An 18,029-nucleotide genomic window follows, 5' to 3' on the forward strand; every position below is an offset into this window, starting at 1 on the left:
CGTATTTATAGGGCGGGGCCGCGCTGTGATTGGTGCTCGCCGGCGCCCGCCTCTCGCCCCCTAGCGCCCCTGCGCCGCGGCCCTCAGCGCGTCCCCGAGGGGACTGTGCGGCGGCAGCCCTGTCGCCTCGCGCAGCCCGCACTTCTGGGCGGGGAGGGGTCGGGTCCGCAGCCCATTAGCGCCAGACGGTGCCGCTTCCCTTTATAGAACAAGCCTTTTGATTCCGGGGACGGAGGAAGAGCAGTTTGTAAACGAGGCACCCGGCTAAGACTCCAGGGAGGCGTCGTCAGGGGCACCCGTTCCTAATCGCACTGAGTGTAAAAGGCCGCGCGTCCTGAATGGCCCGGGAGGGAGAGAGGAAAGCGGGCTGTGGGGGGAGGGCGGTGTGCAGGAGTCTGGGACCAGCCCGCAACGCCATTGCCCCGGCGACGCCGAAGCGGGACACGCGTGGTCAAGACCTCTCATGAATCTTGGTCAAAGCAGTAGCGTGGTACACACCGCAACTCGCTGACACGGCGGCGAACACGCCGGCGGCACGTGTGGGAACCGACACACAACGCTCCCGTGAGCGAACGCCCAGTCGGGCCTGCGGTCCGGCGCCCCCGACGCGCCCGGTGCCTCCGCGGCCTCCCACACGCCGCGGGCCGGGCCGACGGGCCAGGGGCTGCTGTTCCCCGGCAGCGCGCCCTCGCTCGGCGGCAGCCCCCAGCCCCGCGCCCCAGGGGCGTTGAAGAGGCGCCGGGCGGACTAAACGCTCCCCTCGCCGGCGCCGTGAGGGGGCGAGAGCGCCTCGGGACGACTGCTCGGTGGCCGTGAGGCGCACTTAAAGGCAGGGACAAGGCTCAAGTGGTTTCACAGCGCGAACCAGACGACGAGAGAACAAGATGCGTCTCCCAGGGCTGCGCCCGGTACCCAGCACGCCCCGTCACAGGCTCGGGCAGTCGCCCGGCGGCCGCAAGGAGGCAGAGACGTCGCTTTCCCGCCCTGCGCTCCTCCAGTTCTCAAACAAGTCCGCGCGGCCTAAGTGACCCGAGCTTCCCGCTTTCCCTCAGACGTCCGAGGGTTTGTTACCGGCCGGCGGCCGGCGATGGCATGTTCCCGCTAACAGCTCCGCCACCCTCGACGACCTCCCGCTTTCCCGAGAGTCGGCGTTTTCAGACGCAGCCCGTAGTTTCTCCCAGTTTGGAGGAGAACAATCGGAGCTGGGCGTTTGAAGGAAGAGTCAATTATAATAACAGGTATACGACCTTCCTGCAAATCTGGAAGCTTTTGTAAGTGAACATCTTCTGAAAGTCAAGCTTTTCCTAGTGTAATAAACGAAGACTCCAATTAAACGTAGCTTTTTGAAAGGGAACACTGGAGTCCGGAATTTCTTAAGGTTCCGGCCTCCTGTGTATCCACTGGATTAAATAGGCTTCAAATAAAATAGGAACGTTCTACCCAAATGAAGGATGCTAGGTTTCTTACTGGCCGATCAGTACAAAAGTACTCAACCAATGAAAAGGTAGAATCCGGCCTACCTACTCTTAGTACAAAACGGTCACACTTGATGTTTCTAAGCTTGAAAAATTTTAAGAACTATAAGGTTAGGTCTTGGCAATGAGAAGTTTGCCCTTCTCGTGGCTCGGAATCCAGTTGATTGGACCCAGGACACGCCTGCTCCGCAAGGCTCAGAGAGGTCGGTGCTGGAGAATTTAGTCACTGATATTTTACACCTGGCAAAATGTACTCTAGGCATGAGAAAAAATAAGTTCCAGAAAGCTCCAAGTTTAGAAGTCAGCATTACCATTTAACAAATAGGTGTCTGATTACTGGAAATACTTCTGTAGGCGCCGGTGTAATTTTACTAAGGTTGACATTGTCTTGTAGGATGCAAAGGAGTTCCTTCATTTTATCATTATAAAGGGATCTCATTTTTGAAAAGGTTTTAGAAACTTGTAATACGATATGGGGTTATTGGGGTTATTGAGCAGGGAGTGTAAAGAGTACATTATTGGGGGCAATATTTCTCAAATTTCTCCCCAAGAACTGAAGAAATAATAGTTTTGAACTACAACACCAACGAAGTCAATGTTTAGTTTTTTGAAAAGGTAACGTTCAAAGCACTGCATTCAGACTACGAAAATCATTGTGTAAGTCATAGTGAGCTAGTTGTGGAAGAAAAAAACCCGAAGAGACGAGGATAACGTGGTAGCCAATGAAACTGCGCCGTTGTTGGAAAGCTAAAAGATGGACCAATCAGAGCCTGTAACCTTATATGTCAGCATTTTTCTCATCCAATCACTTCACCTTACGTACTATAAATACTAGGCAGTCTTCCGAGTAACGTACTCGCGCTAGTGTTTGGTGCGTTTATGTAGGTGTCATGGCCCGCACGAAGCAGACGGCCCGCAAGTCGACCGGCGGCAAGGCCCCGCGCAAGCAGCTGGCCACCAAGGCGGCCCGCAAGAGCGCGCCGGCCACCGGCGGCGTGAAGAAGCCGCACCGCTACCGGCCCGGCACGGTGGCCCTGCGCGAGATCCGGCGCTACCAGAAGTCCACCGAGCTGCTGATCCGCAAGCTGCCGTTCCAGCGGCTGGTGCGCGAGATCGCGCAGGACTTCAAGACCGACCTGCGCTTCCAGAGCTCGGCCGTCATGGCCCTGCAGGAGGCGTGCGAGGCCTACCTGGTGGGGCTCTTCGAGGACACCAACCTGTGCGCCATCCACGCCAAGCGCGTCACCATCATGCCCAAGGACATCCAGCTGGCGCGCCGCATCCGCGGGGAGAGGGCGTAGATGTGATTTCCTGCTTCCGTGCCAGCTTTCAATCCAAAGGCTCTTTTCAGAGCCACCCACGTTTTCAAGTAAAGTGGCTGTAAAAAAACCATCAACTCAGCAGTTTAATATGACTAGCTATGCACTTAGAAACGAAAGGATATGGATTAGCAACACTTTCATGGGTTACAGATGCTTCCTTTTGTCTAAATGTTCCCTGTATATGCGAACAAAATTGGTCCTTTAAAAAGTTAGGAAGTACTGTTAACTTAGGTCCTAAGGAAGAGTCAGTGAGGTTTCAAGAGGGGCATGAAACAGTTGGCATTTGAAGGGCATTAAATAGGGCCTCTTGAGCATGTAAAACGAACAGGAATAGTATAGTTTCATCAACTCTGTGTTAAAAGTAAAACATCTAAAAGAAACCTGGTTTATCATTAACTATAAACTGCTCAACTTACATTTCTTTGATCTTGATATTTTTGCCATTACTGAAATTATTGCGAAACAAGCCCTTTGCCTTAAGTATTCTATTTAAAATATTTTTGGAATCATACATGAGCTTACCATAAGCCCAGTTCGTTAGAACAACGTAGTCCAGTTAAGGGAGTAAAGACCAATGGTCAAGCTGGGTTCTGACCCACGCCCGCCCTGAGTTCCTGGGGCTTGGAGGCGGGATTAAGGGAGGGGACTGCTGGCGTCACATCTCCCGCCTGCGCTCTTTCCATTCTCTACATCTGCAAGGGGTGGGGTTGGAAGGGACGTCGTTATATAAGGACCAGCTCTCACTTGCTTTGTCACTGGCTGTTGTTTTGCTTTTTAGAAAACCATGTCTGGCCGCGGCAAGGGCGGGAAGGGCCTGGGCAAGGGCGGCGCCAAGCGCCACCGCAAGGTGCTGCGCGACAACATCCAGGGCATCACCAAGCCCGCCATCCGGCGGCTGGCCCGGCGCGGCGGCGTCAAGCGCATCTCCGGCCTCATCTACGAGGAGACCCGCGGGGTGCTCAAGGTGTTCCTGGAGAACGTGATCCGGGACGCCGTCACCTACACGGAGCACGCCAAGCGCAAGACGGTCACGGCCATGGACGTGGTCTACGCGCTCAAGCGCCAGGGCCGCACCCTCTACGGCTTCGGGGGCTAAGCTCTGATTTCGTCACCAGAAAATTGCATTTCATAACCAAAGGCCCTTTTCAGGGCCACCCAACCGTTCAAAAAAAGGGCTGTCTTGATAGACCCTCCGCTGTAGTTAAACTTTCTAATCTAGAGATCCAATGACTGAATCCCGTAAAATTGCAGGATTTTTGGAAGTAAAACTCTACGAAATCCGTATACACCAAAGGAACTCCCTTAGCTGAACAGTATTTAGCCCGCTCCTCTGTCCCCATTCGCTGCATACTAGTAAGGGAGGAATGATATTCCAATTCAAAAGTGGGGAAGGACCAAATAGAGTGGGGAACTTGCAATGATTTCCAGGAACAAAGAGGAACATTGTCCAATCAGGAAGTCCCATCCGTGGTTGTCAACCAATCAGAACTGATGATCTCATGTGCCTTCCCCCCCCCCCCCCAAACCGCCAGGCGAGCCAGATGGGGGATGGGAAGGCTGGCCAGAAACCCCAAAGCCCTGGGTTAGGAATTTTTAAGATTTATCATTTTGCGGATTATGAAATAGACTCAGACCTGCAAGTGTCCTTCAATCAGGTCCCAAGAACAGTACTGAGGTTTCACCACTAACAGAATGATTTGTCTCCAAAAAATAGTCTCTGGAAATGGGCAGGGGAGAAACCAGATTCAGGCTGCCGGAAAACCCAGGGCACTGGATTCAGGGGAGAGTAACATCTGGTTTATGGGGGGAAGGTGCCTCTTTCATTGTCAGCAGAGCCCGTAGGAGTTCGCCATATTTTCCTTCCTTCACAGAGAAATGGAAATTAGGGCGGCTAATTTTGGGTGAATGTTATGATGTATAAACTATATCTCAATTAAATAGAGCGAGTGCGACAGAGCCCCCAAGCTGTTGCAAGCTCAGTATGTCAGCTTCAGCCGGTGGCTCTCCTAGCTTTTTTGGTCCGCTTTTCCACCTGATAACCGTCCTCCAAGATTTCTGGGGAATGATAAAAGTACCTAGCATGGCTTAATTTAAATTAACACTGGGGAGAATTCAGAGCCGCATCCTGGACGGCCAGAGGAGCAAAATGGGCCTGGCTGGGAGAGTGGTCATTTTATGTTCTCCTTAGCTGGTGTTAGCTGGTGTTCCTTCAAGAGATATTTACTGACCTCAGGTAATGTGCCAGATACTCTTGTAGGCACTGGGGTACATCTGTGAGCAAATCAGACAGAATTCCCTGTCCTGGATGCAGAGTATATGTAGAGAGGTGTGTGAATACAGATTTTCTATATGGGAGGAGAGGGGTAGTTGCTACAACAATAGACGTGACTAGCTTCTGTGATGGTTGGTCTGGCTTCTTTATTCATAGCCTTGTAGATAGTACTATACCCATTTTAGTCGTGCTCACTGCCCTGGGGGAAAGCCTCTGAGCCTTCCTCAGTCCTAACACTCACGAAGGCCTTGTTCAGAACAAAGATCATGCTGCCTGATTTGCCATTCGGCATCATTCCTCAGATCTAGAGGACAAACTGCCACACTGATTGATTCAGGCAGTGGTAAGTCAGGGAATAGTAGAGCATCAACTCTACTGTGGCAGCACTCTGGTGGGCCTAGGGTCTCGTGTAGAAAATTCATGTGTGCGTTCATTCAACTGATGGGGTTCGGGACATGCTATCTCCTACTATGCCACCTTGGTATATTAAATATGTTAAACTCAAGGAGTTTAAGCTTCAGAAGCAGGAAAATCACCCTGACATCCCCTCCACCCCACGTCACCCCCCACTTCTTCTTTTTCCCTGAAAGCAGAAGATAAATCTTTTATGTGAAATGTACCCTCCTGTACCAGGAGGAAGAAAGACATCCTTACCACCAGAGATGAGGAACTCAGGGCTGAGAAGGCCTTATGAATAAACCTTGTCACTTCTTTACCATTTACTACTTCTAGCCCAAAGTGCTTTGTCTTTTCACGTCTTTAGAAAGGTATTATTTCTTTGTCTAACAGATATAAAAGCTTCCTGCTCTGTTCACTTCCTTGAACCTTATATCTTTGTGGGACTCCTGTACTTATGTATATAATTAAATTGGATTTTCTCCTGTTAATCTATCTTTTTATTACAGGGAGTTCTCAGTCAAGAATTTAGAAAGGTAGAAGGAAAAATACTTTTCCTCTCCCCACACAACAAACCTTCCTAGACTACCTATTAGCTGTCAGCCCTGTTCTAGGTGCTAGGGACACTTCAGGGACAAAATAAAGTCCCTGCTCTCAAAGAATTGTATTGTAGTTGGGGGAGACAGAACAACAATCAGACATATATTGATACACGTGGGGATGCATATGTTATTTTAAAGAATGAGTAGAAAGTGGTGATTATTTTACATAGGGTGGTCAGGAAAGTTCTCTTTCATAAGAAGGTGTTTGGGCAAAGGCCTGAATGAAATGAAGCCTGCAGCCATCCAGGGACAGGTAGTAGAATATGCCACACAAAAACCGCCTCTGACATAAAGATTAAAGGCACCTTGAAAAAACAACAGGTGCTGGAAGGCACAGTGACCTCTCCTTTTTATTCCTGAAAGCAGGTGAGAAATTCCCCATATAGAAGATGTCATCCTGGGGTGCCTGGGTGGCTCAGTTGTTAAGCGTCTGCCTTCGGCTCAGGTCATGATCCCAGGGTCCTGGCATCGAGCCCCGCATCGGGCTCCCTGCTCCGCGGGAAGCCTGCTTCTCCCTCTCCCACTCCCCCTGCTTGTGTTCCCTCTCCCACTCCCCCTGCTTGTGTTCCCTCTCCCACTCCCCCTGCTTGTGTTCCCTCTCTAGCTGTCTCTCTCTCTGTCAAATAAAAAAAAAAAAAAAAAAAAATAGATGTCATCCTTACATGACAAGGAAAATAACATTTTTCTCACCTTGGGTGAGGAGTTGAGGCCAGGAGAAATCTGTACAAACAAACCTTGTAAACTAACCCTTATCTTCCACAATTCACTACCCAAGCCCCAGCCCCCTTGCCTTTTTGTGTTTTCAGCTTACCACTCTTTGTCCAACTCAGTATATAAGTGTTCAACTCTAACTGCTTCTTTGGGTCTTCATTTCCTTATGAGGGTAACTTTGTCATGGAAAACACATTGGTGTACCCCAATATCTATATATATAAATATATATGTATTTACATAAATGTAAAATGAATTGTATGCTTTTCTCCTGTTAACCTGTTTTATGTCAATTTAATTCTTAGGCCTGCCAAAAAAACCCTAAGAGGGCAGAAGTAAAATCCTCCCCTATACCAGGATAAGATACTTCTAGGAAGACAGAAAAATAAGCACAAGGGCTCTGAAACTGGAACATGTTTGGTCTGTTCCACAAACAGAAAAAAAGTCAGTGAAGACAAAGAAATGTGATAGCAAATGAGATCAGAGGGTGGCCAGGGCCCAGAGCATGTAAAGCCATCTAGGTAGGGTGACAAACATCCTGTTTGCCTGAGACTTTCTCCAAGTTTTAGCACTGAAAGTCCCACATTCCCAGAGACCCCTCAAACTCAGGCAAACTGGAATTTTTGGCTACCCTCCTTGTAGGCTGGGATAAAGACACTGGCTTTTATTATGAAGGTGGAAAACCATTGGAATGTTCTGAGGGTGGACATGACATCTTTTGAAATAATCACTCTTGTTGCTGGGTTGAGAAAAAAAACAAGCTATCAAAAGTGAAAACAAAGACTAGTTAGGAGCCATTATGGTCATCTGGACAAAAGGTGATTGTGGCTTGTCCAGGAGTAAGTAGCACAGAATGTAGTGAAAGGTGCTCTGATTGATTTGTAACATAGAGCTGACTGGGTTGGATGAAAGTTGTAAGAGAAAGAGCTCAAACAGGACTGCAAGGTTTCTGAGCTGAGCCCCTGGAAGCCTCCATTTATTGAGGTGGGGAATACTGGAGGAAGAACAGATTTGGTGTGTTTATGTGTTAAGATATCAAATTTGGACAAGTCAAGTTTGAGATGTCCATTAGATACTCGAGTAGATATGTCAAAAATGCAGTTGGATATGTGGCAAGCTTCATTATGAAGCTTGAGGTGGGTGGAAGGAAACTGATGAAAGTATAGGGGTGATTAAAAACTCCCTCCTAAAAACAGCCATTGGGATTGAGAAACATACAGAAGTTGACATAATCATAGGCAATGTCACTACAACCTGACCTGACACTTAGGGCTAGGCCATGGCGTTTTCCTGTTGAGCATAAACCATTTCACAGAACACAGAACATATCAATAGTGAGACCAAGAACAGAGAAGGGGCCCAAGAAGTGAGCCACAGGTACTCTAGAGCACATGCTGGAATAGAGTTTCTCTATTCTTTAATAGGGCTGTACAGCATTCCATTTGTTATGGACTGTTTGTATCCCTCACAAATTCATATATTGAAATTTTAATCCCCTATATGATGGTATTAGGAGTAGTGATTAGGCCATGAGGATGGAGCACTCATGAATGGAATTAATGCCCTTTAGACATAAGAGACTTCAGGAAGCTCTCCGGCCCTTCCCTCTGCCATGTGAGGACACAGCAAGGCAAGTCTATGAACCAGACACTGGGGTCTCACCAGACACCAAATCCTGTCTGAAACTGTCCTGTCTGAATCTGCCAGTACCTTGATCTTGGACTCCCAGCCCTGAGAAATCAGTTTGTTGTTTAAGCCACAGTCTATGGCATTTTCATTATAGCAGCCTGAAGTAAGACACGATTTCATGGATATAGATAATACCCAGTTCCCTTCTAGTGACAATTTACATTCCTACTATTCACATTTCTACTTATTATTTTTATATTATATATTACATAGAATATATACTATATTATATATTATGTATAATACATATTATAGTATGTATTATAATTATTCTACATTATTTACATTTGTTTATTATTACAATGAATTGCAATAGTGGTGTTTAAATTCTTACTGATCTGATCCAGACTCACCATTTATAGGTTGGTGATTCCCCAATTTTCCTCTAAACCAAACCAGACCTCTCACTTGAACTCGAGAATCTTTTCCAACTGCCTATTCAGTATCTTCTTGTGTCAGAGAGACGTTAGCAGAGTAACTTGCTCTCTTAGGCAGCCATCAATATATTCAAGCATTAAATCAAAGATGCTATTCAGTTGTCTGATTTAGTAACTTGAGGACATACTTCAAAACACTTAGTTTTTTTGTTTTGTTTATTAATTTTGCCTGACAGAGAGCAGAGGGAGCTGCAGGCAGAGGGAGAAGCGGGCTCCAGCTGAGCAGAGCCCGACGGGAGCCGAAGGCAGACACAACCCACTGAGCCACCCAGGCGCCCCTCAAAACATGAGGGGTCACATTTGTGACCATGTGTGAAAGCTTCATTCAAAACCCCCAAACCTTACAATTTGCAGGACGCAGAAGAAAGAGGGAGAGGAGCTGGGCGGAGGGTGCAAGACGGTCGCCAGAGAGCCAGCTGTCTCCAAGGAGGGCGCTCCTCCAAGTCGTGCAGGTTGGGCCCCGCCAGAGGCCGCAGGCTTCCGAGCAACCCGAGGCCTGAATCCGAACAGACCCCATCCGTCTACTCCGAGCCCTGCTTGGCCAGGGGCTTCGGGGCGGCGGGAGCGCGAGCCCGACAACGGCAATGCCGAGGCACCGTGCAACCCGAGCCCCCGGCTGCAGCCTCCCAGGCTCCCACTGCAGGGCTCCGGCGGCGGCGGCGGGGACGGGAGGCCAGGGCCTGCTCCTGTGCTGACACCGCTGAGAGCACACCCGGGACCGGACGTTCAGCGTCTCTCCCCGCAGTACAGTTTGGCCCACCGGGCTTCCTGGGAGGCGGGCAGCGGGCCCCCGCAAATACACGTTATTTACCGACCCGAACCCTCCTAGGCGAACGAGCTGGGCGGCAACGCAAGCACTGGCGCCAGCCGAGCGCCTCCTGGCAAGGAGCGTGGCTTGTACTCACTTTCTCCACAGGCGGGAAGCGGCAGGCAGGGCCCTTGCGGGAAGAGCGGCGGCGGTCAGGCCCGCTCCTCCCGCGGGAGGCCCGGCGCCTCCCCATTGGCCTTCTCAGAAGGCCCCTACTGCCGATTGGCGCGAAAGCCGCGCCGCGCGCTGTGCAGCCCGCTCATTGGCTGAGCGAGCATCCGGCGGTCGCGGTGCTGTCAGGCTTACGTTTACGACAAAAGCGTAAGTATTAACAATGTAAAAGCTCCTTCAACCCAACAAAACCCAGACACAAAACGCGTACAGCCCTTTTGGAGAAAAGATGGGCGGCCCTGAAAAGGGCCTTTAGAGAACTTTGGAGAGCAAACGAAAACGAGGCTTTTAGCCCCCGAAGCCGTAGAGGGTGCGGCCCTGGCGCTTGAGCGCGTAGACCACGTCCATGGCCGTGACCGTCTTGCGCTTGGCGTGCTCCGTGTAGGTGACGGCGTCCCGGATCACGTTCTCCAGGAACACCTTGAGCACCCCGCGGGTCTCCTCGTAGATGAGGCCGGAGATGCGCTTGACGCCGCCGCGCCGGGCCAGCCGCCGGATGGCGGGCTTGGTGATGCCCTGGATGTTGTCGCGCAGCACCTTGCGGTGGCGCTTGGCGCCGCCCTTGCCCAGGCCCTTCCCGCCCTTGCCGCGGCCGGACATGATTGTTGTAAGCTCTGTGCGACTTAGACACAGCTGTGGCCGGGCTCGTCCGGCAGGACTAATTATAAGCAGAGGTCGGACCTCGTTGAGAACTGGAAGCGCGGGCGGGAACCGCGGCCCCGCTGCCCCACCCCGGGCTCCGCCCCCTTTGGGCGGAGCTCCAATGACTGGGGCGGGGGGCAGGGCGGTTTCCCGCGGAAGCTCTGCATTTCCCTGAGCCCGTTGGTATTTGTATCTGCGGCTCTCTTCCTATGAGAACGTGAGTAGGGGCTTCTAGTTTACAACGAGGTGCTGTCGTTTCTCATTCAGAAGGGAATGATTGTTAGCTGGGAAGGGAACCCTAAGATGCCACCCCAAAAGAGGAGTGTAGGAGTCCAGGACAAACCGTCTCAAAATGGGCCACTTTGGTATGAAGGGTAGCAGAATATGCCACCCCAAAATGTGCCTCTTTGGCATAAAGACTATTTTTGAGCAGATTATTTTTAAGAAATACCAGACGCAGGAAGAATCTCTAAAATCAGAGTAGAACTCTCTTTCTTAAGGGACATGTTACATTTATAAAGGAGATCTCAATCTGTAAGTGTCTCCCTCTCAGTACCAGAAAGAGAAGGATGATTAAATGATGATTAAATCAATTTTGTCCATGGAGAAGGCCCGAACTTAATTCTGCATCACAGCCTTGTTTACCTTTTCCTGGTAACCGATACCCGGCTCCCTGTGCGCTCTCCTCCCACATCAACATCTTTCAGCGGAAGACGGTATTTAAGGCGGTGGCTTGGGCCTTTCCAGGGAGTTTTACTCACTTCTTCAGAGTATCTCTCACGTATACAGGACGTATACATGTTATTAAACTGCTGTTTGTTTTTCTAATTAATCTTTTATTACAGGGTTCTCAGCTAAGAACTCAGAAGGGTAGGGGAAAGTTATTTTCCCTCTTTTACAGCTGTGTGACCTTGTAACCCTGCCTTAGTTTTCTTCATCTGTAAAGGTGGAGTGAGGATACTGCTCATGTAGCTTTTGTGAAGATTTAAATTAACTAATGTAAGCAAAGGCCTAGAACAGAGATTGGCACAAAGAAGTCCTACATAAGTGTGCCTGGATTTTGGCTGGTATTATTACTTAAAGAATCTGTCTGGAGTTGGAAGATTGCCCTGAACTCTCATTTTCAAGCTTTTACTCTGAATACAATGTAGACAACACAGATACATATATAATAGTGAAAGTTTTTGTTGTTGTTGTTGTTGTTTGTTTTAAATCACATTTAATAAAATACAAGACATTGATGATTTCTGGTTTTTTGGTTTTGTCTTCAATTGAAGTATAGCTGACATAACAATATTATCCTAGTTTTAGGTGTACAACATAGGGAATTGACGGTTTTACACATTATGAAATGCTCATCATGATGTGTTACCTACCATCTGTTACCATACAAAGTCATTATAATATGATTATATTCCCTATGCTGTACTTTGCATCCCTGTGAATTATTTATTGTATAACTGGAAGTTTGTATCTCTTAATCTCCTTCACCTATTTTGTTTCTTACCCCCCACCCCCACAACTACTAAGTTGTTCTCTGTATTTGTCTCTCTTTTGTTTTTTTAGATTGCACATATTACGTGAAATCATATGGTGTTTGACTTTCTCTGTCTAACTTAGTTCATTTAGCATATACCCTCTAAGTCCATCCATATGAATAATAAGATTTCATCCTTTTTTTATGCTAATATTCCATTGTATATACAGTTGACCCTTGAAAAACTCAGGGGTTGGGGTACTGGCTGCTACACAGTTGAAAATCCGCATATAACTTTTGAATCCCCCCCTCAAAACTACCAATACCGTACTGTTAATTAGAAGCCTTACTGATGACATAAAGTCTGTTAACACATATTTTGTACGTCATATGTATTATATGCTGTATTCTTATTATAAAGCAAACTAGAGAAAAGAAAATATTATCAAGAAAATCATAAGGAAGAGAAAAACATTTACAGTAGCATATCATATTTATTGAAAAAAATCTATAAATAAATGGGCTCGTGCAGTTCAAACCTGCATTGTTCAAGGGTCAACTCTATATAGCATATATTCTTTAGCCATTCATCTATTGATTGACAGACTCTGTTCATACGTGACATGTTAAATATGGTTGTCTGAAAAATATTCCTTTGTGCCCTCTCCCAGGGTGCACGGACTGTGTCCTGCAGCCAAGGCTGGAATGCAGTTCACATCTCTAAACTGACTTCCCACTGTTGTGTTAAGTCTCCCTAAAACACTCATTGATTAGTAAGTCACTTCTGGGATGACTGGAAGTGCTACTACTAAATTTCTTAGTCTGAAAAATGCACCCTGACCTTGGCTTCCTCCTCTTTTCTGGAAGTCTGTAACAAACCAAAAGTGTGGTTCTAGACACCAACAGCATTAGCTGTAAACTTTAGCCTGTGTGGTAATATCACTTCGTGGTGCCTGGGAGAGGAAAACTCTGTGTGACCGAGGACCTTGCAACAACCGTTTAAAAGATACAATCTGTACGTGAAACACCCCTTTTTTTCTCCAGCATGACCCTAGTCACGCCACTAATATAAAGTAATAAAGGCTTAATGCTTTGATATTAAAATGCTGGCACAACCTGTGGTCCAATATGTTCAGTAAATTTTCTTTTACAAATGCGAATTTCTTCCATTCTTTGGTTTTCAAATACCTGCTGAAGTTTCATTTCCAAACTGAGCAACAAAGTAATGCCAAATGAAAAGGAAGTTTAGAAGTTAAAGTTTGCATTTTTATTTCAATTTAAAAAAAATCTTAGAATATAAGGGAAAATAATACACAGCTCAGGATAATTCATAGCATTTATACAATGCTCTGTGTCCAAAAATCAACTCATAGTATCCCAATAACAGTTCTGAGGTGGGTAGTATCACCCCCGTTTTTCTGATGATGGAGAAATCGGTTTGTGTAAAAGGTCACGATAAGCAGTAAAACTGAACTGGAGCACGGCCGTCTGTCATCCAACTGCTGTTCTGTGCTGCCTGCTTCCAGAGGCTCCTGGAGAAAGATTCACAAGGTATGAATTCTAAGGTGGTTCGAACCTTACTTTCCTAGAGACTGGGCAATTTTTCGGTTGAGGAACTCAAGTAAATGAAGACTTAAAGCCAAATCCTTGATCCTTGGCTGGGAAAGGGGGGGGCAGCTGGTGGGGCAGGAGCACGGTCTGAGCCACTGTCCCCTGGCCATTTAACCCTCAGACAGCAGTGGGTACTTTTGCTTTTGTTAAAGCTATTCTCTCAGGCCCTGTACCTAAGACACCCTTTTTCTAACAGCTACATAAAATATTCGGGGGAAAAGCCAAACACTGAACGTAAGAGCCAGCACAGCTATAAGAAAAACCAAGATACTTGGACTTCAGCTGGGACCGAGCTGGAGAGCAGTCACCCTGGTTCAAGCCAAGGGCATTGGGTGCCTCTGACAGACCCTTTATATGGGTAGCAAAGGTCTGGGCCAGAGTGGTACGTATGAGAGTCTGGAAAAATGAAATGTTAAAAGTACAACAGAGTGACATACACACATACACAGAAATGTCCAACCTTACCATTTTTAAGAATGCAAATATGTTGTAAAGCAAAAGTTGCTTTATTAAAATCCTGGAATGTAAATAAATCCAAGTAAACCACACAATTCAAGTTTAATCTTCTGTGTTTTATGTTTCTTGTTGAGTTGTCCGCATGATTTAATATGGTACATCAACTCACATCTTAGACGGAGGCCCAAAATTTTAGATATTAAGACCTAAGGTGTGGAAAACAAAACACACAAAGCCTTTGGAATTTGCTGCTGTCATGTTCTACGGCATACTGTATTGTTCTGTTAAAGGCAGTTTGTAAGTATAGTGTAAATGCTATATAATTTCTTTTTTAATTTTTTTTTTTATATTTTATTTATTTATTTGAGAGAGAGAAACAGAGATAGTGAGAGAGAGCACAAGTGGGGAGGAGAGGGAGAAGCAGGCTCCCCGCAGAGCAAGGAGTCCGATGCGGGACTCAATCCCAGGACCCCGGGATCATGACCTGAGCCGAAGGCAGACGCTTAACCGACTGAGCCACCCAGGCGCCCTAGTGTAAATGCTATATAATTTTTAAAGTAATTGTTTTCTGAAAAAATATTGGGTGAAATATGGAAATTAAATTTTAAAGCAAATGTTATTTTTCTTCAAGAATCAGCCACTATTTTTATGTGGATCATCTTCCTTCCAGTACTGAATCAGCAACTCCAGAGAGCAAGATCAACAAAAGAAAAATAATTATGACTTCTAAACTTGAATAGAAACTACAGCCAAGAATCGTGAAAAAATTATTGCCTAGCCCTAGAAGAAATAAAGCCATGCAACCAATCACAAGCAGGGCCACAAATAAGAAATAACATATTAAGCAATAAAGGGACTTGACTAATTATGCCTGATCAACTGCTAAACAATTATTAAGAATGGGTAGCTAGCTATAAAGAAATGCACAAGCAGTTGGATTCTTACTTCAGCTGAAACTTCAAGTTATTTTAAAAAAAAATTAAAAAGATGAAGAAATGTTATAAGAAAACTATATTGGAGTGAGGAAACTTCTTAAACTACTAAAAAACCGGGAATATTTATACTCATTTCAAACTTTGATTCCGAATCAGTAATGAATAACTTAGGTTGTGTTCTTAGAGGTGAAAATTACGGGCAATTGCTTAAAATGTGAAGATCATAACAGGATCCAAACAAAGAAAAGTCCATGTTTCTGCTACCTTTTAAAATGGCTAGTTACTGTCAAGCTACTCTTGCTCATCTGGGAAAATTCATTGGTAAGTCTGCTGCTATTCCATTGTTGAACCTGATCATTCCGTCGTAAAATATCCCAATGACCAGGGTTAGCACGGATTCCCAACTTTGCATGGTCAGGGATCACAGTCCTAGAGTACCGAAAGGATCACAGCCACTTTTGTTTGAACTAATTGGGTGGCTCTGAAAAGAGCCTTTGGATTGAAAGTCGGCACGGAAGCAGGAAATCACATCTACGCCCTCTCCCCGCGGATGCGGCGCGCCAGCTGGATGTCCTTGGGCAGATGGTGACGCGCTTGGCGTGGATGGCGCACAGGTTGGTGTCCTCGAAGAGCCCCACCAGGTAGGCCTCGCACGCCTCCTGCAGGGCCATGACGGCCGAGCTCTGGAAGCGCAGGTCGGTCTTGAAGTCCTGCGCGATCTCGCGCACCAGCCGCTGGAACGGCAGCTTGCGGATCAGCAGCTCGGTGGACTTCTGGTAGCGCCGGATCTCGCGCAGGGCCACCGTGCCGGGCCGGTAGCGGTGCGGCTTCTTCACGCCGCCGGTGGCCGGCGCGCTCTTGCGGGCCGCCTTGGTGGCCAGCTGCTTGCGCGGGGCCTTGCCGCCGGTCGACTTGCGGGCCGTCTGCTTCGTGCGGGCCATCTCAAAAGCGAGCTGAGAGTGTCTTCCCCGAAGCCGGTGAAAGGCAAACAGCCCTCCTGCTTTTATACAGCCAGACCAACAACCATTGGGCCCAAGAATATTCAAAAATTCCCGCGCCCTCCCCGGATTGGCCCAGCTCCGTGAGGGGGTGCCCGGATTAAGAGTTGCTTTCAGATTGGTGAATGAATCCTAAACCCCGCCCTTCACTGTAGCTACTCTGACGTCATTTATTTACCCTTTCCCTTCTCATATTAACGGTGTACAAAAATCTTGCACCGAGAGCTTCAGGACATTTTGAAATGTACGGTAACGACGCAAAGCAACATAGGAATTTCCAATGGATCTTTTTTAAAAGAGAAATCCTCAAGATAATTTGCAGGTGTTTAGGGAAATAAACAAATGGGCTGCATCTAAAGTGAAATTCAAAATTTTCTTGGGTGTGGCACAAATATTGTGAACTAGGAAAATGGTCTTTATTCGCAAGCATGAATTATCAAGGACCTGTAATTTACTCTCAATTGCTTCAGCAAATGTGCAACATTTTCATCAACTTGGATCTAGGTGGAGAATGTGGGTATTCTTTACCATAATCTTTAACATAAAAAGTTAAAGAACTTAAAATCCCAGCGCCTTTCACTATTTTCATTTTCCAAAACGTGAAGCTGTCCTTGCGATAAACTTTCAAACTTGATCTGTAGAATATAGCCCTTTCTGCCTGACTAGAAAGTAGCCCATCTCATATGGCCAAACACGGTCAATAGTTAGCCAAGTACACTAAACCCACGTGTGGCTTTTACCTCAAAGCTAGTATTACTGACTTTTTATAAGGGGGGTGGTAAAGCTTTCTGAGGGTTAATTGTGACATTTCACCTTTTGTTCTTAAACGCTCGTTAATAGTTCAAAGCAGGACAGCTCTTTCAAAAGAAAAAGTGGGTGGCTCTTAAAAGAGCCTTTGCAAGTTGTTAGGTTAACTCTTGATTAGGAAAAACCCACGTAAGGAAAAACGGTCAGCATTTTACTTTCCCTTGGCCTTGTGGTGGCTCTCGGTCTTCTTGGGCAGCAGCACGGCCTGGATGTTGGGCAGGACGCCGCCCTGCGCGATGGTCACGCGGCCCAGCAGCTTGTTGAGCTCCTCGTCGTTGCGGATGGCCAGCTGCAGGTGGCGCGGGATGATGCGCGTCTTCTTGTTGTCGCGCGCCGCGTTGCCCGCCAGCTCCAGGATCTCGGCCGTCAGGTACTCCAGCACGGCCGCCAGGTACACGGGCGCGCCGGCGCCCACCCGCTCCGAATAGTTGCCCTTGCGGAGCAGGCGGTGCACGCGGCCCACCGGGAACTGCAGGCCGGCCCGCGACGAGCGCGTCTTGGCCTTGGCGCGGGCCTTGCCGCCTTGTTTGCCGCGACCTGACATGAGTGACGGTGTAGAAAGCAAACGCCTCCAGAAGAAAACGCAAGCAATATAAAGCCAGAGTGAGCGCAAGAGAAGTATTTATACTAACGGGAGGTAGGCTCTTTGCAAGCCTCCCATTGGCTATTTTCAAGTAACCAATGGGAAAGCAGAATCAGCATCCCTCATTTGCATACACGCCCTCCACCTAGCGGAAGGTTTTTGCATGCTCTAGTGTAATGAGGCCTGAAGAGCTTTTATTTTAATACTAATAAATGAGTCAATTTGGTTCTTTCAAATAATACTATTTCAAAATGCAGTCAGAAGCAGAAGTGATTGTCCTCATTGCTGTCTTTTGGCCGTTTTTCCTTTTCCAGGATTGTGACTGATTGTGGAAAGGAAGAAACAGAAAAATTGCTAAATAAATAACATTTAAAGAAGTCTGTCTATTCCAGCAGTTGCGTTAACGCTTTGAACCTTAAAACAGAAAAGAAAGAAAAGGGACAAAATGATTCTATGGGGAAACCTGGCTGGCGCAGTGGGTTAAGCATGGGACTCGGTTTAGGCTCTGGACCTGATCTCAGGGTTGGGGGACTGAGCCCCAGGGAGCCCCAGCGTGGGCCTCTGCTCTTAGGGCGGAGTCGGTTTAAGGTTCTCTCTCCCTCTGCCCTCCCCACCCCTCGCTTGCTTGCTCTCAAAT

At 47.3% G+C, this 18,029-nt stretch overlaps 4 protein-coding genes and 1 pseudogene across 4 annotated transcripts in view; 2 read left to right on the forward strand and 3 right to left on the reverse strand.

The window, feature by feature from the left end:
- LOC116644850 (histone H2B type 1-A-like) overlaps window positions 1–18,029 on the forward strand; it is a 383,608-nt gene that overhangs the window by 220,314 nt on the left and 145,265 nt on the right. The window lies entirely within an intron of this gene.
- On the forward strand, window positions 2,327–2,828 carry LOC116644841 (histone H3.1). The gene has a single exon (XM_032424693.1). The coding sequence runs from the start codon at window positions 2,366–2,368 to the stop codon at window positions 2,774–2,776; it is 411 nt and encodes a 136-aa protein (XP_032280584.1). The 5' UTR covers window positions 2,327–2,365; the 3' UTR covers window positions 2,777–2,828.
- LOC116644860 (histone H4) lies at window positions 10,128–10,527 on the reverse strand. The gene has a single exon (XM_032424712.1). It carries the CDS (start codon window positions 10,481–10,483, stop codon window positions 10,172–10,174), a length of 312 nt encoding a protein of 103 aa, XP_032280603.1. The 5' UTR covers window positions 10,484–10,527; the 3' UTR covers window positions 10,128–10,171.
- LOC116644862 lies at window positions 15,536–15,992 on the reverse strand (annotated as a pseudogene).
- LOC116644848 (histone H2A type 1-B) lies at window positions 16,864–17,386 on the reverse strand. The gene has a single exon (XM_032424701.1). It carries the CDS (start codon window positions 17,351–17,353, stop codon window positions 16,961–16,963), a length of 393 nt encoding a protein of 130 aa, XP_032280592.1. The 5' UTR covers window positions 17,354–17,386; the 3' UTR covers window positions 16,864–16,960.

This window comes from Phoca vitulina, unplaced genomic scaffold, assembly GCF_004348235.1.
Source record: "Phoca vitulina isolate PV1807 unplaced genomic scaffold, GSC_HSeal_1.0 scaffold31, whole genome shotgun sequence".
In the NCBI taxonomy this organism is placed as follows: Eukaryota; Metazoa; Chordata; class Mammalia; order Carnivora; family Phocidae; genus Phoca; species Phoca vitulina.